This window comes from Girardinichthys multiradiatus, chromosome Y (assembly GCF_021462225.1).
Source record: "Girardinichthys multiradiatus isolate DD_20200921_A chromosome Y, DD_fGirMul_XY1, whole genome shotgun sequence".
NCBI classification, from domain to species: domain Eukaryota; kingdom Metazoa; phylum Chordata; class Actinopteri; order Cyprinodontiformes; family Goodeidae; genus Girardinichthys; species Girardinichthys multiradiatus.
The window spans coordinates 13,511,145-13,530,204 of NC_061818.1; the positions used below are offsets into that span (position 1 = coordinate 13,511,145).

At 40.4% G+C, this 19,060-nt stretch overlaps 1 protein-coding gene across 1 annotated transcript in view; it reads left to right on the forward strand.

Annotated features, from left to right (window-relative positions):
- The first annotated feature begins 7,457 nt into the window (after positions 1-7,457).
- Positions 7,458-19,060, forward strand: part of LOC124863971 (growth factor receptor-bound protein 2) — a 30,154-nt gene continuing 18,551 nt past the window's right edge. The window contains exon 1 of the mRNA XM_047358565.1: positions 7,458-7,659. Within this exon, the coding sequence (XP_047214521.1) occupies positions 7,582-7,659 (78 nt within the window). The 5' untranslated portion in view covers positions 7,458-7,581. The remainder of the gene's footprint in view (positions 7,660-19,060) is intronic.

Here is a 19,060-nt window from a genome sequence, read left to right on the forward strand (position 1 = left end):
CAACGAGAAGAGGTGACCGGACCCTGAGGAAGATTGTGGAGAAGGGCCGATTCCAGACCTTGGGGGACCTGCGGAAGCAGTGGACTGAGTCTGGAGTAGAAACATCCAGAGCCACCGTGCACAGGCGTGTGCAGGAAATGGGCTACAGGTGCCGCATTCCCCAGGTCAAGCCACTTTTGAACCAGAAACAGCGGCAGAAGCACCTGACCTGGGCTACATAGAAGCAGCACTGGACTGTTGCTCAGTGGTCCAAAGTACTTTTTTCGGATGAAAGCAAATTCTGCATGTCATTCGGAAATCAAGGTGCCAGAGTCTGGAGGAAGACTGGGGAGAAGGAAATGCCAAAATGCCAGAAGTCCAGTGTCAAGTACCCACAGTCAGTGATGGTCTGGGGTGCCGTGTCAGCTGCTGGTGTTGGTCCACTGTGTTTTATCAAGGGCAGGGTCAATGCAGCTAGCTATCAGGAGATTTTGGAGCACTTCATGCTTCCATCTGCTGAAAAGCTTTATGGAGATGAAGATTTCATTTTTCAGCACGACCTGGCACCTGCTCACAGTGCCAAAACCACTGGTAAATGGTTTACTGACCATGGTATCACTGTGCTCAATTGGCCTGCCAACTCTCCTGACCTGAACCCCATAGAGAATCTGTGGGATATTGTGAAGAGAACGTTGAGAGACTCAAGACCCAACACTCTGGATGAGCTAAAGGCCGCTATCGAAGCATCCTGGGCCTCCATAAGACCTCAGCAGTGCCACCAGCTGATTGCCTCCATGCCACGCCGCATTGAAGCAGTCATTTCTGCAAAAGGATTCCCGACCAAGTATTGAGTGCATAACTGTACATGATTATTTGAAGGTTGACGTTTTGTATTAAAAACACTTTTCTTTTATTGGTCGGATGAAATATGCTAATTTTGTGAGATAGGAATTTTGGGTTTTCATGAGCTGTATGCTAAAATCATCCGTATTAAGACAATAAAAGACCTGAAATATTTCAGTTAGCGTGCAATGAATCTAAAATATATGAATGTTACATTTTCATCATGACATTATGGAAAATAATGAACTTTATCACAATATGCTAATATTTTGAGAAGGACCTGTATAGGCGTTTAAAATTGCAGATATTTAGCTTGTTTTTCAGGTGGTTGCAACCTCTTTTCTGGCGCAGTCTGTCTCTACTGTGTTCACCTGTACTCACACTTGTGTGTACGCGAGTGATACAGAGGACAACATTGTAAAGGCAGAAACAACCTAGTTTTGTGATAATAACGAGACCATTTTATTTCATTAAAGGACAGAGTTTAGACCTGTTTAATGTAGCAAAGGTAAATTAATTCTGTTGTGATCTATGTTATATAGAAAATAAATTCGATATAATTGTTAAATCGGGTCGGGGGAAGGAGGGTGTCAGAGGGGTTCATTGAAGGGGCAGGGAGCAGCTCCAGTATAAGGGGAAGAACTGCAGTTTAAATAACCCTTTAGCATAAGTACCATTAGTAAAATCAGTCCTTGTGTGTTTTTACCATTGAGTTTGTTGACCCATATCTTAACTGAGGTACCGCAATCCAGCATATTCCATGACAGATGGAACTGGACCCTTCAAAAGAGTGAAACAGAACAACTTTGCAATAGTTTCAGCTTCCTGTTATTATCTGATATCTGACTCCCTGTTGTGGGAGCCAGAATAATAATCCAACATGCCTCTATAGAAAATATAGTTTTTCTAGAAACCATCCAGTTCTAGTCACTAGCTGGTTTCATCTTCCTTCTACATATTTTTGTAGTTATTTCCATTACAACTGAGCACCATCTCAATGTAGGCTGGATTGTCAATAGCACGGCACGCAGTCCAAAAAAGTAACGTGATGTGATTTGTAGTGACATAAACACAACAACAATGGAGGACCTGCTGCCTAAAAAGCATGTAGAGCTGTGCCGAACCGCAGCGAGTATGGACTATTGGAAAAGGGGCATTCATTTCCACACCAGGCTGTGTTTATTTTCTGACTGCACGTTTAGTGGCCTTTTTAAGCCATCTGACTGGCAGTGTGTAGCAACAGGTGGGGGGTTGCAGTGTTTCCTCTAGGATTTTTTTTTTAAATCATGGTGGGGGGGGGGGAGCACATCGTGCTGTTAAAAACGTATCTGAAACATTATGCATTAAGGTAAAAGTTATATTAATTAACTACATTATAGTCATTCAAATGCAACATATGTCTGCTCCAAGTTCCTTGGAGCCCGAAGAAAGCATGCGCGAGAGGTACATTGGTTGACCCGGCCGGAGCAAGACTGACCAGAATGGAACAGAAAATTGGACTTGTTCCATAATTTAACGGAGAACAGCGGAGAGCGGATCTGTCGACGGTGACGTTCGGAATAGTCACGGAGAATGTGGAACCGTTCTCATTAATTATCATAACAGAGTTGCTCCGTCGGTCGGAACAGAACAGAGCAGGAATGGAGGATGTGGAATTCTTTCGCCTCCCTCTACGAACAACTACAGGAAGGAGCCGGCGCTGTTGGTTTTTCAAAATAAAGTAATTTTTAAGGTTTCATGATATTTAAATTTCAAGCTCGATGATTATGTTTAGTATAAGTGCGTAAATAAAAAAATAACATAAGGCATGTATTTTTTAAAAAAAAGGCTGTCTGTATAAGGCAGAAATTACAGGTCCTTCTCAAAATATTAGCATATTGTGATAAAGTTAATTATTTTCCATAATGTCATGATGAAAATTTAACATTCATATATTTTAGATTCATTGCACACTAACTGAAATATTTCAGGTCTTTTATTGTCTTAATACGGATGATTTTGGCATACAGCTCATGAAAACCCAAAATTCCTATCTCACAAAATTAGCATATCATTAAAAGGGTCTCTAAACGAGCTATGAACCTAATCATCTGAATCAACGAGTTAACTCTAAACACCTGCAAAAGATTCCTGAGGCCTTTAAAACTCCCAGCCTGGTTCATCACTCAAAACCCCAATCATGGGTAAGACTGCCGACCTGACTGCTGTCCAGAAGGCCACTATTGACACCCTCAAGCAAGAGGGTAAGACACAGAAAGACATTTCTGAACGAATAGGCTGTTCCCAGAGTGCTGTATCAAGGCACCTCAGTGGGAAGTCTGTGGGAAGGAAAAAAGTGTGGCAGAAAACGCTGCACAACGAGAAGAGGTGACCGGACCCTGAGGAAGATTGTGGAGAAGGGCCGATTCCAGACCTTGGGGGACCTGCGGAAGCAGTGGACTGAGTCTGGAGTAGAAACAACCAGAGCCACCGTGCACAGGCGTGTGCAGGAAATGGGCTAATGGGCTACAGGTGCTGCATTCCCCAGGTCAAGCCACTTTTGAACCAGAAACAGCGGCAGAAGCGCCTGACCTGGGCTACAGAGAAGCAGCACTGGACTGTTGCTCAGTGGTCCAAAGTACTTTTTTCGGATGAAAGCAAATTCTGCATGTCATTCGGAAATCAAGGTGCCAGAGTCTGGAGGAAGACTGGGGAGAAGGAAATGCCAAAATGCCAGAAGTCCAGTTTCAAGTTCCCACAGTCAGTGATGGTCTGGGGTGCCGTGTCAGCTGCTGGTGTTGGTCCACTGTGTTTTATCAAGGGCAGGGTCAATGCAGCTAGCTATCAGGAGATTTTGGAGCACTTCATGCTTCCATCTGCTGAAAAGCTTTATGGAGATGCCGATTTCATTTTTCAGCACGACCTGGCACCTGCTCACAGTGCCAAAACCACTGGTAAATGGTTTACTGACCATGGTATCACTGTGCTCAATTGGCCTGCCAACTCTCCTGACCTGAACCCCATAGAGAATCTGTGGGATATTGTGAAGAGAACGTTGAGAGACTCAAGACCCAACACTCTGGATGAGCTAAAGGCCGCTATCGAAGCATCCTGGGCCTCCATAAGACCTCAGCAGTGCCACAGGCTGATTGCCTCCATGCCACGCCGCATTGAAGCAGTCATTTCTGCAAAAGGATTCCCGACCAAGTATTGAGTGCATAACTGTACATGATTATTTGAAGGTTGACGTTTTTTGTATTAAAAACACTTTTCTTTTATTGGTCGGATGAAATATGCTAATTTTGTGAGATAGGAATTTTGGGTTTTCATGAGCTGTATGCCAAAATCATCCATATTAAGACAATAAAATACCTGAAATATTTCAGTTAGGGTCCAATGAATCTAAAATATATGAATGTTAAATTTTCATCATGGCATTATGGAAAATAATGAACTTTATCACAATATGCTAATATTTTGAGAAGGACCTGTATATTTCAATTCTTAAAGAACTCCCATGTATAAAACGATGATAACCCATTTTCTGATGCATAACTTCTCATCTTCAGTTTCCGTCTTTCCTTTTGAACAAATAAGTTATTGTTCTCTGCTTTTTGGTCAAGTTTTGATTTCATTTAAATTAAAAATTTGACAGTTCGGTTGTTTTTGTGCTTTTTATTTAAAAGTCTGTGGATGCTTAGTGATTTATTGTTCATCCTGTCCTAATGCAAGCAGCGTTTTTTTTTTATGTCTTCGCACCACCTGTGTAAAATCTCCCAGTCCATTAAATCGAACACACCGATCTCCTTGGCAACCACTCTGTTTTGGAGGTAAGCGCCCATGCTCTCTCGTGTAGTGTATGTAAAATCTCTGGTCATAAGTGGTGTTTTCGAGCTTTACTGTGTTGTAATTCAGTAAAATAACATGAAATACAACTAGTTAGTCTCCCTTTGCTTTTAACTGGGGTATTTAGCAGCGAGCAGACAGACATTAAACGTAGCGGTGCTCGTTTTAAAGGCTGGCCGTTCACTAAAGCCTCGAGCTCCGAGGGGAGAGAAGCAAAGCAAGAGCATTGAGGCTCCATCTTAGCAGAACAGTTCAGAAACTATTTGGAATGAGGGGAAATATAGCTATATTTATGTTTTAGACTGCCTATTAGTAGTGGATCTGATCTTTGTGTGCTCGTGAATTTTTGCAGCCGTAACTGGTTCTGGATGACAGCAGACAGCCATTCTTCCCTCTTCCCGGTACTGTGTACCGGCACAGAATCTTTTAGTGGTACGCAGTACCGGACCGTACCGGCTCACTTTTACTCCTGCCTATACTTCATACAGCAGGAAAAAATTTCTGGACTTTTTCTGGTGTCTCATTTCAATTATAAAGACACATTTCCACTACCGGTTCCTGAACATTTTCTCTCTGAACCATCACTTCCTAGGACCTTCTTATCTATCTAGGCTGGGTCTTTTTGTGTGTTTTCATTGTGCTCTTTTCATGTAGATTACCCCCCCTGACTCAGCTGGTCCTTCTGTACGGCGTTATATTTGTGCCACTGACTTGAGTGCGCAGTGAGACTTATGTGAGCCCATATTATCTATGTTAACAAACAATAATTTGTGGTACGTGCATTTAAATTTCACACAAGTGACGCACGCTCAAGACGTTTTCCGGCACTCACTCATCTTTGATGCTCCTGCTCCACCTGCTCTGTGGTCACAACTTGACAGTTTATGTAAATAAACCACACCAGCCAATCACAGACAGTTTTAATTTTTTTTTTTTTATCTGGTCAGAGTATTACTTGCATATGCTACATTCGGTTGGATAAAAAACAACCAATTACAACCAGCAAAACAAAATCTGTTGAACTCTACATAATCATGAGTCATTGGTCAATGAAGTGTCACAGTGAAATGATACTGGTCCATGTCAATTGTAAACACCCCAAATCGAGTTAAGAGTTTAACTAAACTAAACTAAGATGCACTGGCCTGAAGGTTTTTACTGTTACGCTTTGACTTGATGTTGACAGACAGCATCTTGCTGAAGTGGGAAAATCCAAAAAATAACAAAAAGGAAAGGAGGCTGATCTGGAGCTAAAATCTTGGATTGCCCCTGTCCCAGAAGAGGTCTCCAAAACCCGTTAAAATTATCGTAATACAGATATCTGATTTATGATTCGAAAGAACATGGTGCCAAAAAAAAAAAAAAACAGGTCTCATTGTGTTCCAAATGTCAAGTCTTTTGCAGTCCCAATTGGATCTGCTTCTGATCAGAATATAATAAAGGACAACTAAAAACACTGTGAACTGAGGATTGCAGTCAGAATTCAGTTCATTTAGCCGATGGCTTGTCGTATATTATTGAAGATGAGGTGGGTGCATTCAAATTTTTTTGCGGTTGCTATGACCGTATATTTGGGAAAGCGATCTTTGTGTGTCGGTCATTTGGTTGCCTAATTGCATATTTTCTGGAGAGCCTGTCTGTGTGACTTTTTTTTCTTTGTTTTAGTGCAGCTGTGTGTTAATGACATGTTCTTCATTATGCGTGTTATGATTTTACCCTTTTAACTTGAGTTTCAAGAAAGGTTGCTAATTGGGCCAGGTTTTATTGAGGTGAGCGGGCTTTACACTGCGTTTGGGCTGGCAACCCTGGTTATGAGAGCAGAGGGAGAGCCGAGCGTGAGCACAGAGTTCAGAGTTGAGCGTGTGCCAGAACATGTATGAACATGTGGCCGTCTGCCACATAGAAAGGATAAAAGGAAAGCTGGCATTACAGTCGGCTATCTAAGACATCATTTATCACAGTTTTAAAGGGGTTAAGCCCTGAAGGTGAATTAAAGTCATTCTTAACTATGAAGTTAATTACCACTAATTAAAGCTTGCTACATGTGTTTTAGTAACAGTAACAACTCGCTGTGGTTGAGTTTCTGCTTCATTCAAACCAAAAATTGGAGATTGATCAACAATTCTGGGCAGCTGTGATAGACTCATATGTATCTTTCAATAAAGGCTTTGATGAGAGCAATACTTTTTTCCTTCTCCGTGGATTGCTGAAAGCTGAGGTCTGAGTTTTCTTTGATTAATTATTACCAATAAGGGTGGTAGATTTTATCAGTGCATTTTAATGGAAACTGTTAAACGCTGTGATATGCAGCGTGGATGGCTTGGTTTAAATGTTGTAATACAACTCTACCCCATAACTTAAAGTTAACAGCAACTATGCACTGCAGTGGAGTAGAAAGGAGAGAACGTATTTAAAAATGTTGGGGATATCAATCCACTGGGAAATGTTTGGCCTCCTCCAATCACAAAGCTCCCCCTTTAGTCCTTGGTCCTTATAAAAAGTTGTACCAGCCTATTGTCTGCTTTGGCCCTGGTTTCGGCAGGGGCAGAAAAACTACCCCAGAAAACTACCTTTGTTTCTGAAAAGATTCCTGTAGGGGAATCACACATTAAGTTTAGTGGTTTGGAAAGTTACTTTATTTTTTTTGTCTGTCCAGTATTAATCAACCATTTGCTTATTACACTGTCAATATTTCCTAACTGTAACTGCCTATGCTGCCGTTGTAAAAATTACTAGTTTCAGTGTCCTATTCTTCCTTGTTTGCAGGTACTGTACTGTGACCTTTATGTAAGGTCCAAGCCCTAAAGGAACGGGTCATAGACAGGAGGAGAGACTCGGAGAAAGGCTTTTGACCACGGAAGGCAGGATAAAGTGTCGATTTCATTATAGAAGAATAACTACAGCTGAGTTGTTTTGCAGTGAGTCACCAAGACCATGGAGGCCATTGCCAAATACGACTTTAAAGCTACTGCCGATGATGAGCTTAGTTTCAAACGTGGGGAAGTCCTCAAGGTAAGCATCAGCTGCTTATCAGTTAATGTAAAGACCTATAGATGTCATTCAAGTCTGTGAAGCATTGGCGATGATTCACCTGGCTTTGTGTTAGATGGAAAGGGACAAATATCAGCAATGATATTCTAGGGGAATCTATAAAGTCACATTTAATGGAAAAATGGTTTTGTTTAGGTACTTTCTCCCTTCTCATTGTGCTACTCACTCTGACTGCACACAAAACCAGAAGGAAACTGCATTTCAAGGGTAGATACTGTTTTTTATTAAACGAAAACAATCATTAACTATTAGCAATCATTAAAAAGAAATGATGCACATTGTACTAGTGAAGGCAAATTGAAGGTTAAAGAAACTATTAAACAATAAAGAGTTTTTTTTTTTTTTTTTTTTTTTGGATCATTAGGCGGATTTTACTCAAAGCTTTAAACTTTCTGGTTGCCTAAAAAAAATATATATATTTTTTTAGTCATGATGCCTAAATGTTTGTGCTTCCTGTAATTTTTCTGCACCGAACCTCTCCATCTGATTTAAATACTGCGTCCTCTTGCTGAGCATCACTGTAATAGATAGGATGGTGGGAAGATATGCAGGAAAGGTCTCGGCAGGTTGGGACTCGAACCCAGGACATCTGCGTCAAGGTCTGAGGCCTCGGTACATGGGCTGCACATTCTGCTGCACCACGAGCCGGCCCCAGTAAAATACATTTTTCACTGTCAATACCATCTTTAAGGATTCTAGTTTCTGTTCTTAGTTTTAAGGTTTTTCAAAAAAAAAATTTCTGGGGAATTGACTGTAGTCCAAAAATGGATCTAAAAATTGCTAATATTAAGTTACCCATTGATCAAATTTGGCTACCTTACAAAGAACACATGTAAAAAGCCACTAAGTTTTGTAGATTTTTTTAATTTAATCTGTTTATTCTTTATCTTAAAGGCGACATATTATGCTTTTAAATCCTTCCTTTTTAACATTTAAATCATTCAGTCATGGTCTATATAAAGTGGAACTGCGATGCTTTGGTCTGAACTCCTTGTTATTGTAGTTCCGCAGGCCCCTCTTTTACCCCTGTTCTGAGGTGCGTCTTTGGTGCTGTCTCTTTAAATGCTGTTGAGGCACTTCACACCTGGCGCCATCCAGGTCAAAGATCACTCTACTTTGACCCGCTGCCATTGTTGAAGTTTGATAACAATTATCTAGCGCTACAGAAACGGCAAAAACAATGCAAAACTGTTAATGTAATACTATTTAAAACACGAGTAAAGTTCTGTCCTCAAGGAGCTACAAGCAGCACACAGCCCTAACACAAGCAGAAGGAACGATGCTGCTGCTATCAAAACAACGGCCAGGACGTCATATCAACACACATAATAAATTCATGTCTAAAATAAAGTTTGTTGTCATATTTGCATTATTTGCAGCTTACCGCTTTGCTGCTTGTGTCGTTTCCATAGACACAAGGAACTGACCCCTTAATCACATTAAGTCTTTCAGCAAATCCTTCCTGATACTGGCGAAGGTTGCTGAAGAACACATCCTTGAAGTGGGGGGGGAATGGGAGTAGATTTCCATGAACAATATAATGTAACCAGGCTCTTTGAAGAGGTTCTGATCCTGGGGGACGGTGTAATGACTGGTGTGGGTTAATACACCCGACAACAGAACATTTAGATTTTTCCGCTTGCTGCTTTATCATCCTTCAACTTGAACTACAAGGATACTTTGAGAGAAGAAAATGGCGGATTTGCTGGATTGGTAAGCTGGAAATCCTTGACCATCTTTAGAAGTTCCACAGAAAATACTGTGATGTAATACAGAACAAAAATGGAAAAATCTGAGCAGACTGACCAAATATGACTCAAAAAGCATCTAAATATATCATCGCAGGATCTGAAGTGACTAAATTCAAATTTTCTAGGCTTTCAGAGACTCCCAATAAACAAAAAATGTGTTTAACAGCAATGTCCCCCATTAACAATAAATTTCTTCTTAAGGCAACATTGGCTTTACTTTCACATAGGAGGACTTGGTACATTATTGTGGTTTCACAGAAAATCATATGCATCATATACGACAATGTTAGATTTAAAATATTTTTATGTAACACTGGATGTTGAGGATTACTTCACTGTTCTATCAGGGGATCGGTGCTGTTTCAGCGACGTGTATTGGAAAGACTTCTTATCTGAGCTGGAAGCCTAATAACACACAGAAAGTCAGCTTAGGAGATGCTGAGCTAAATAGGAGTTCTGTTTGCCTAGTGAAGAGGAAATGTTCTTGTCCTCTTCCTCCAGTTTTAACAAGGGTCTGTTTTGTTCTAAATTTGCTATTTTATTTTTGCAACCCAAGAACTTAACAGGAAATATCCTTTTTTTTTTTTTTTTTTTTTTTTTTACAGTATCGGACAGCAAGGAAAGGGTGCATCACTTGGTTGTTTAAGTAAATGTCACCGGTGATTAGCAAGGTTTAGGTCATGAATCAACAAATGTGTGGTCTTGAAATGCTTGGGGACAACTAAATTAGACCTATTTGTTTTACTTATTGTTTATAGAAGACAGCCAGATATTACTGCGTGTTGGAAAAAGAAATCCCTGACACTTTTTTTTTGCACGTTCTCATGTCACAGCTATGTGTAGAGATTCACAGTTTCTTTAGTAGGATGAGTGAAGACGTTTTAGAACCGCTCTGCTTTTTCTATTCTGAAGAAATAATGAGGGCTACTTAAACTCCTCTCATCTGCAGTCAGTGTGGACCTGACTGAGCTCTGATAAGACATAAGCAGCTATACGCCCTAAAAACACAGGGATTCTGATGCCAGTGAAATATCCATTTTCCATAGTGATGAGAACAAAAGGTAATGTGTATTGACTAAGTAATGGGTTTAATTCTATTAAAATTAACTTATTTTTTTAGCATTTTAAGTTTCTGGGTCTTTTTTTACACTAAATGAATTTGCTTCCAGATCATTTTAAGAAATGGTATTCCTATAATGTCATCCTTTCTCTCTTTCATATATGGACACACCTTTTCAGCCCAGTTGGATAGCTTGAATATATAATGCAGTGGGAAGAACAAATATTTTATACACTGCCGATTTTGCAGGTTTTCCCACTTGCAAAGCATGTTGAAGTCTTCAATTTATTTCTATCCATAGGTAATGTTCAACTGTGAGTGACAAAATCTAAAACAAAAATCCAGAAAATCACATTGTGTGTGAAGTGACATAAATGTTTGATCACCTGCCAACCAGTATGAATCCCAGCTCTCACAGACCTGTTAGTTCTTCTCCACTCATCACTTGTATTAACTGCACCTGTTTGAACTCGTTATCTGTCTAAAAGACACCTGTCCACACACTCAATCAAACAAACTCCAACTTCTCCACCATAGCCAAGACCAGAAAGCTGTGTGAGGACATCGGGGATCAAATAGTAGAGCTGCACAAGGCTGGGATGGGCTACAGGAAAATAGCCAAGCAGGTTGGTGAGAAGGCAACAACTGTTGATGCAATTATAAGAAAATGGAAGAAGTTCAAGATGAGGGTCAATCTCCCTCGGTCTAAGAGCTCCATGCAAGATCTCACCCCACGAGGTGAGATCAATGATCATGAGGAAGGTGAGGGATCAGCCCAGAACTACACGGCAGGACCTAGTCAATGACCTGAAGAGAGCTGGGACCACAGTCTCAAAGAAGACCATTAGTAACACACCACGCCGCCATGGATTCAAGGCCTGCAGCGCACGCAAGGTCCCCTGCTCAAGCCAGCGCATGTTCAGGCCCGTCTGAAGTTGGCCAATGATGAATCATCTGGATGATCCAGAGGAGGAATGGGAGAAGGTCATGTGGTCTGATGAGACAAAATGGAGCTTTTTGGTCTGAACTCCACTCGCCGTGTTTGGAGGAAGAAGAAGGATGAGTACAACCCCCGAGAACACCATCCCTGCCATGAAGCATGGAGGTGGAAACATCATTCTTTGGAGATACTTTTCTGCAAAAGGGACAGAATGACTGCACCATATTGAGGGGAGGATGGATGGAGCCATGTATCAGGAGATCTTAGCCAACAACCTCCTTCCCTCAGTAAGAGCATTGAAGATGGGTCGTGGCTGGGTCTTCAAGCATGACAATGACCCAAAGCGCACAGCCATGGCAACTAAGGAGTGGCTCTGTAAGAAGCATCTCTAGGTCCTGAAGTGGTCTAGCCAGTCTCCAGACCTGAACCCAACTGAAAATCTTTGGAAGAGCTGAAAGTCCACATTGCCCAGCGACAGCCCCGAAACCTGGAGGATCTAGAGAAGACCTGTAAGGAGGAGTGGTCCAAAATCCCTGCTGCTGTGTCTGCAAACCTGGTCAAGAACTACAGGAAACATTTGATATCTGTAATCGCAATCAAATGTTTCTGTACCAAATTTTAAGTTTTGTTTTTCTGATGTATCAAATACTTTTGTCATGCAATAAAATGCAAATTCCGTCACCCACAGTTGAAGATCACCTATGATAAAAAATTAAAGACTTTTACTGATTTGCAGGTGGGAGTACCTGCAAAATCTGTGGTGTATCAAATACGTGTTCTCCCTACTGTATGGCATATAATTATTTCCACATTTGAAAACCTGACCAATGATATAAGTACATTCTCCAAAAAAGTTGTAGTTTTGATCAGGACAAGGAAACTCCATTATATAGAACTGACAATAACTGTGCTCCGTTGTCTTCTATACTGTTCACTAAGATGTTCAGATTCCTTCTTTATGTCAAACCATTTCCTCTGGGAGACTTTCCACAGTGTGTCCTGTGGGCCTGTCACCTGTGCTATCTGCTGATGCTAATACTAAACAGCTCTGCTTCTAATACAAAGAGTCCCTCACATAAGAGAACAAGCTCGTGTTAAGGCTTTGCATGTAAACAGAATGCTTAAATTCATTCTATCTTCAGTGTCACTCAGAGATAGTGGCTACGTTACTAACATGAGCTCTTATCTTGATGATGGTGTATAAAACTACTATTTTCCACCCAGAGTTTACACCCTTACCCTTCATTGGGGCATGATGATGTGCTATAATTCCGACCGGCTTGTGCATGTCAAGTACAGGGTCATACTTGGAGTAAGCAATGACTGCATTAATTATTCAGATTTTAGTCGTATTATGTCATCAGGTTGGCATGTGATTTGTTCTCTTAAAGCCTCTCAATGGTGTTGGAACATGTAATATGGTTTAAAGCAATGGAGAGACTTTGCCAAAATATAGCCAGAGATATGAAAAGAGGGTTCTACACTGTTTATTAAAAGGTTCAATAACCTTTGTGGTGTAAGGCTGGGGTGTATAAATCCAGTCCTCGGGGGCCGGTGTCTTGCAACTGTTTGATTCGTTTCAAGTCAAATACACCTGAATCAAATGGCTCTCGTTTACCTCCTCAGGCTCTCATGTTGTACAGAGTCACAACCTGTTATTGTAGTTCAGGTGTGTTGACACAGAGACACATCTGAAAGTTGCAGCAAACTGGTCCTTAAGGACTGGAGTTTGAGACCTGTGGTATAAGGTCATTGGTCACAGTATTGCATTAGATGTAAACATACCCAGAATGCTGGCCTTTGTTCTTTGGTCTTTTCTTCACCACGAAGAAGTGCAAATGACCACTGATCCTTGTTTTTGCCTACGTTTAGATGAGAATTAGAATTTTCATTAAAGCAGGTCGATTTGCTTGTGAAAATGTGACCATCAACTGTATTCTAAGTATTAGTGGTGGGAATCTTAAGGTACCTGATCATCCGATTACTGTTCTGAAGGCACTGGCGTGAATAGAAATTGATTGTTGATGCAACATGGTGCAACCTGTCCCCCCATTGTGTCGGTGAAATATCTTCGAGCTGAGATATTTGTATCAAGAGAATACTCCGTAGCCTGGAAGCTCAGCAACTGTTGATGGTCGCAGATCTTTTACTGTAGAAGTTGCTAACTTTTCAATTAAGGTTGCCTTTTCTATGGTAGGGGGTAGCTTTGACATCGCTTGCTTGACTGTCCATTAGTTGACAGTGGCAGGTATAATCAGCTGTGTGACTTCCAACCTTAGTTACATGGCTGACATGTATTAGTCATGTTTCTGCTGACTGTTACACATCCTGCATATGGCAGGCCTCTTGTCCAACTCGTTTCCTCTTTGGTGCCCAGGGTGCTGGGTGTGTGTAAAATGTTGGTTGAACGGTTTAAAAAGAAGCTACATTCAGCGACAATATTACGCTGCAACAGAGTAATTTAACTGTCCTTTCATCCATAAACAATCATTAATTATTCATTCACAGAGCTGGACGTTACATGTTGGAGATTAAGACAAAAACAGCTCAGTCAAGGGGAGTTTACCATTTTAGTGAAAAAAAAGTTTAAAAACATTTGATGGTAAAAACCGTTGTAACCACTTTTGTCCACAACTACCACTACTAATTTTAACCCCAGTCTTTGATTGGATTGGCCCATTTCACTGTTGCCATGCAGCAAGAAAATTTCTCAGCTATGCAGACCCTTTCAGAGCATTGATGTTCTTCCTTTCATGCTTTGACATATGACATTGTTTGTCATATGTCTCTCTGTAACCAACGTTCTATTGAAAGCTTGCAGCTCCTTAGAGCCAAAGAAGACACTGTCTGATTTGATATAACACCATCTGTAGTTTGTACGTGGAGTCAAACATACAACACGGTTCAGCTTTGTTCACATGGATATATTTAGGCATCATAACAGTATTGGCTATATCACTTAGCAGTTTAAGATTCACATCTGGTACACAAAGTACAAGTTTTCATCTTTGGGCATACACCCACTTTTAGAAAACAAAAATGTATGCATACAAGGCTGATCTTTTTGGGTTGATTACAGCTGTAGACTAACAAGCGTCTCACCTTTTCTGAAATAAAGGGCTCGTTTAATTTTTATTTATTTTTTACAGAGATGACGTATTATTATAAAGCGTGTGTTGTATACCCAACATATTGCATCTGCACCGTTATCTGTACATGACAGGCAGAGCTGTTGAAATGCCCTTCCTTTTTTATCGCTTCAGTCAGTTCAAGCTGACTTAATGTGAATACAGCAGGTTTCATTAGGCCGTGGTGGTAAAAACCTTTGAGCGCACCGGACTGTTAAGTTATGTAAAAAAAAAAAAAAAACTTTTTATAGCACAAATGTAAAAGTTCATGCCTTTTCTTTATTTGCATAAAGGGGACCAGCCTAGCTTCACAAAGTAATTTCTCATCATGCATGGTAAATAAGGGGAAGTTTCTTGCCTTTAAGATCCTTTTTTCATTTGTTTTTTTCCATTTTATTTTTTTTTATTTTTTATTTTTGCTGTATTGTCTGGGCTCAGTTACCAGTTGGTCTCAGGTTACAGATGTTTCCACAAGTTAGTTGATTGTGCTTATTATTTCACCATTTTATACTTTGGTTTCCATGCCGAATGGTTTAAAGGTCAGCACTGAAATATCTTCAAAAATTGTAATCTCAAAACATTTAATCCAGACCTTTCAATACTAAGCAGAGTAAATCTAAAATGAAAATGAACAACAGATTATTCAGATGCATCCATCATGTGAAATGCCAGATTTTTAACATCATGCCTGTAAAGGTCATAAAGAGTTGGATCAAACACTGGTTTAGTTTGCTCCTTCGCTGTTGGAGCAAGTGGATCTAGAGTAACACCAACAAGCAAGTGTAGGCCACAGTCACATCTTGTCATTGCCTTGAGCATTGTACACTTGTTCTCATTTCCTCTTTAAATAAATAAAGATTAACAGCCTTTATAGCTGACCGAAACAGCTCTTATTAACAGATCGTTGAACCATACCCAGGTAGCATGTCTTACAATCTCTCTATCTCTATCGTGCTTTTCTAACCTGTCTTTAGTTTTTATCACGCTGTCACTTTTATATTGCATCCAATGATAAAATTGTTGTACTTCTCAGGAATTGTAGCCAAAGTGCAACAAGCCTGAGAACTGATGGGTTCCTTCGCTTCCTGTTTGTTCTACTTGTTCCTATAACAGAAAATAACACCCAAGAAATCAGGGACATTCTTAGTTCTTTGTTTTGAGGGTTCTCTTTTTGACCTCCTCCCTCCCCATACAAATAACCTTTGACATAACTGCAAAGGGATTGCATCAGCAGGAGGCAGAACATGTCAGCTACACTTGTAACAACTATTTTTCAGAAAGATTTGTGTAAGAATCAGTCTAATCCTAAAACTTCAGAAATGGATTAGTAATTTCCAGGTTTTATTCAGCCTGTATACAGCAATAAAGAGAACGGCTGTTTTGCTTGTCTTCTAACGGCTGACCAGCTTTTAGGTCAGCTACCCAATCAGGACAGCAGATGTTTTGGAACAAAATGCATGTGTAGTTCTTAACAGCCCTTCAGTTTCCAGGTACCGTAAGGGAGTAGCTAGAAGTACTTGGCCTAAAAATAATACCTTCAACTTAATTAGCGATGGGTCTTGGGCAGCAGCACGTTACTGAGTCATTTTAGGTAATGCTACAGAACTTGAAACAGGGCTAAAATCAAGGCTAATATAGGCATGGTTGAATAACTTATCTGAGTGTAATTATTGCTGAAACCTAAAGTGCCTTGAAGGGTACTCCAGGTTGTTGGAATATATATCTAATGTCCTGTTAAGACCTTCATGTAGAACATTAACCTGTTTTAGGAACCTGAACCACAATGCCACATTAGTCAAATCTGAATTGTCTAAACTGTGTTCCACTCTAAATGTTGTCTGATCTGTGTAAGCTCCACACTAGTTGTTCTTGGTTTTAGCCTGTTTTCAAGTATTTACACTAAACCTTTTCAACTAAACCATCGTAGATTCCTCCCATCTTTGTCTCCTTGCATCTTAATGTGTTCCTGTTACTGCTACAGTTTAGCTGCTTTCACATCCTCCTTGATCTGTCTTCCAACCCCCAGCAGCTTCCTGTGTCTCCAAAAAGCAAAAAGCACCAGCTCTCTGGCGTGCGCACCGTAAAGTTGGTGGAGTTTCACGTTTCAGCTGCGTTTTTCTATCACCACGCATAAACTGACCAAAGTATCACTTTTTACAAATCAGTACCTATAAAATAACTTGCCTTCACCACCATCACATCTTGTTTTGGGTTTCAATCTTAAAATGTGTTTTTTTGTTTTTTTATTAAAATTACTTTATTGATAATGATTGTGCTTAAACCCATTGCTGTGGCACTCCTAAGTTCCCTATCCTTTTTATGAATTATACATTGCCGTATGTCACTGCTTTGCATGTTGGTTTGACCTGTTTTACTTCCAACGTAGCAAAGATGGTGAGAGAGACATCGTCAGTACTGACTTACTTCGTTAGGTATTCTTTGGAAATCCTAATCTAGTTTAAGACTTAAACGTTTTAGTTTTTCTTGAAATCCTATCATTTGCTAATACCTTGCTATAAGTAGAATACTAACTTCAAATTAATCGCACTCTTTGTCAAGGTGGAGTTAAGGAAACAGCTACTCAGACAAACATCCTCATTTTAAGGTTTACCTTTCTCTCTTTTGCACTAGTAGGTTGTTTTCTCTCAACCGACTCTCTTTATCTGCAGCGAGGCTGCTTGGCGTATCCTGCTGCTGATCAGCTGAGTCTCCCAGGACTTGTTCTGTCTCTTCCACTGTAAATCTCTTATACAGAGATCCTATTATCTCATTAAAAAGGGATAACGTCGTTCTTTTTAATCACTTATTTTTTTACAGTCTATCTGTTTCGTTGCTTTTCCTGGATTAGACCACTGAAATAGCCACCAGACTGCTTCATCTTTAAAGCACCAGCGGACAAATTATTTAAGTTCAAATATTGGCTCATCTTAGTGATGGAAATGTTGTTTGTATGAGCCTTTTACTGCCTTGTGCCTGTGCATTGGAAGTGTTCGCTCAAAGTCAACATACAGCTTGAGCTCTTGTGCACTTAAGCTTATTTGTACCAGCAACTATCTACCCGGGCTAAACTGCTGCACAGCTACTCAAATATGAGAGTTCTCTCGTATGTGCTAAGACAGAGCAAGATTATTTATGTGTAGTACGTACACCTCTGTTTGAGGTATAAGAAGATCTAGTGTACACATTCCCCACAGATATGGGGTCTTTACATAAAGCTTTCAATAGATTTCATACTCTGACCTTTTTCACAATTTCTCCTGTTACAATCTCAGATGTTGTGGATTTTATGTCAAAGACACAACGTAGTACTTGGGGGGAAAATAAAACCCACTTTAGCAAATTATTTTTCAGAAGATACCTATTTAGTAAATATTGTCCATCTCTGTGTAATGCTGCTTGCTCAGGAGTGTGAAAACCATGAAACACACCAGACGGGGTACTAGCAAAACTGACTGGTTAGGGAAACAAAGTCTTATCCAAAGCAGCCAAGAGGCCCATGGTAACTCAGAACAGAAAAATTGATGTTTTAAAACTCTCCATGCAGCCAGGCAGAGCTTGAGATATTTTGCAAAGAAGAATTAGGGGTGGGACATTTTTTTTGTGGGTGTATCATAAAATCCCAATAAAATACAATAAATGCTTTTCCAAGGCACTGTATACAGGTCCTTCTCAAAATATTAGCATATTGTGATAAAGTTAATTATTTTCCATAATGTCATGATGAAAATTTAACATTCATGTATTTTAGATTCATTGCACACTAACTGAAATATTTCAGGTCTTTTATTGTCTTAATACGGATGATTTTGGCATACAGCTCATGAAAACCCAAAATTCCTATCTCACAAAATTAGCATATCATTAAAAGGGTCTCTAAACGAGCTATGAACCTAATCATCTGAATCAACGAGTTAACTCTAAACACCTGCAAAAGATTCCTGAGGCCTTTAAAACTCCCAGCCTGGTTCATCACTCAAAACCCCAATCATGGGTAAGACTGCCGACCTGACTGCTGTCCAGAAGGCCACTATTGACACCCTCAAGCAAGAGGGTAAGACACAGACAGAAATTTCTGAACGAATAGGCTGTTCCCAGAGTGCTGTATCAAGGCACCTCTGTGGGAAGGAAAAAGTGTGGCAGAAAACGCTGCACAACGAGAAGAGGTGACCGGACCCTGAGGAAGATTGTGGAGAAGGGCCGATTCCAGACCTTGGGGGACCTGCGGAAGCAGTGGACTGAGTCTGGAGTAGAAACATCCAGAGCCACCGTGCACAGGCGTGTGCAGGAAATGGGCTACAGGTGCCGCATTCCCCAGGTCAAGCCACTTTTGAACCAGAAACAGCGGCAGAAGCGCCTGACCTGGGCTACAGAGAAGCAGCACTGGACTGTTGCTCAGTGGTCCAAAGTACTTTTTTCGGATGAAAGCAAATTCTGCATGTCATTCGGAAATCAAGGTGCCAGAGTCTGGAGGAAGACTGGGGAG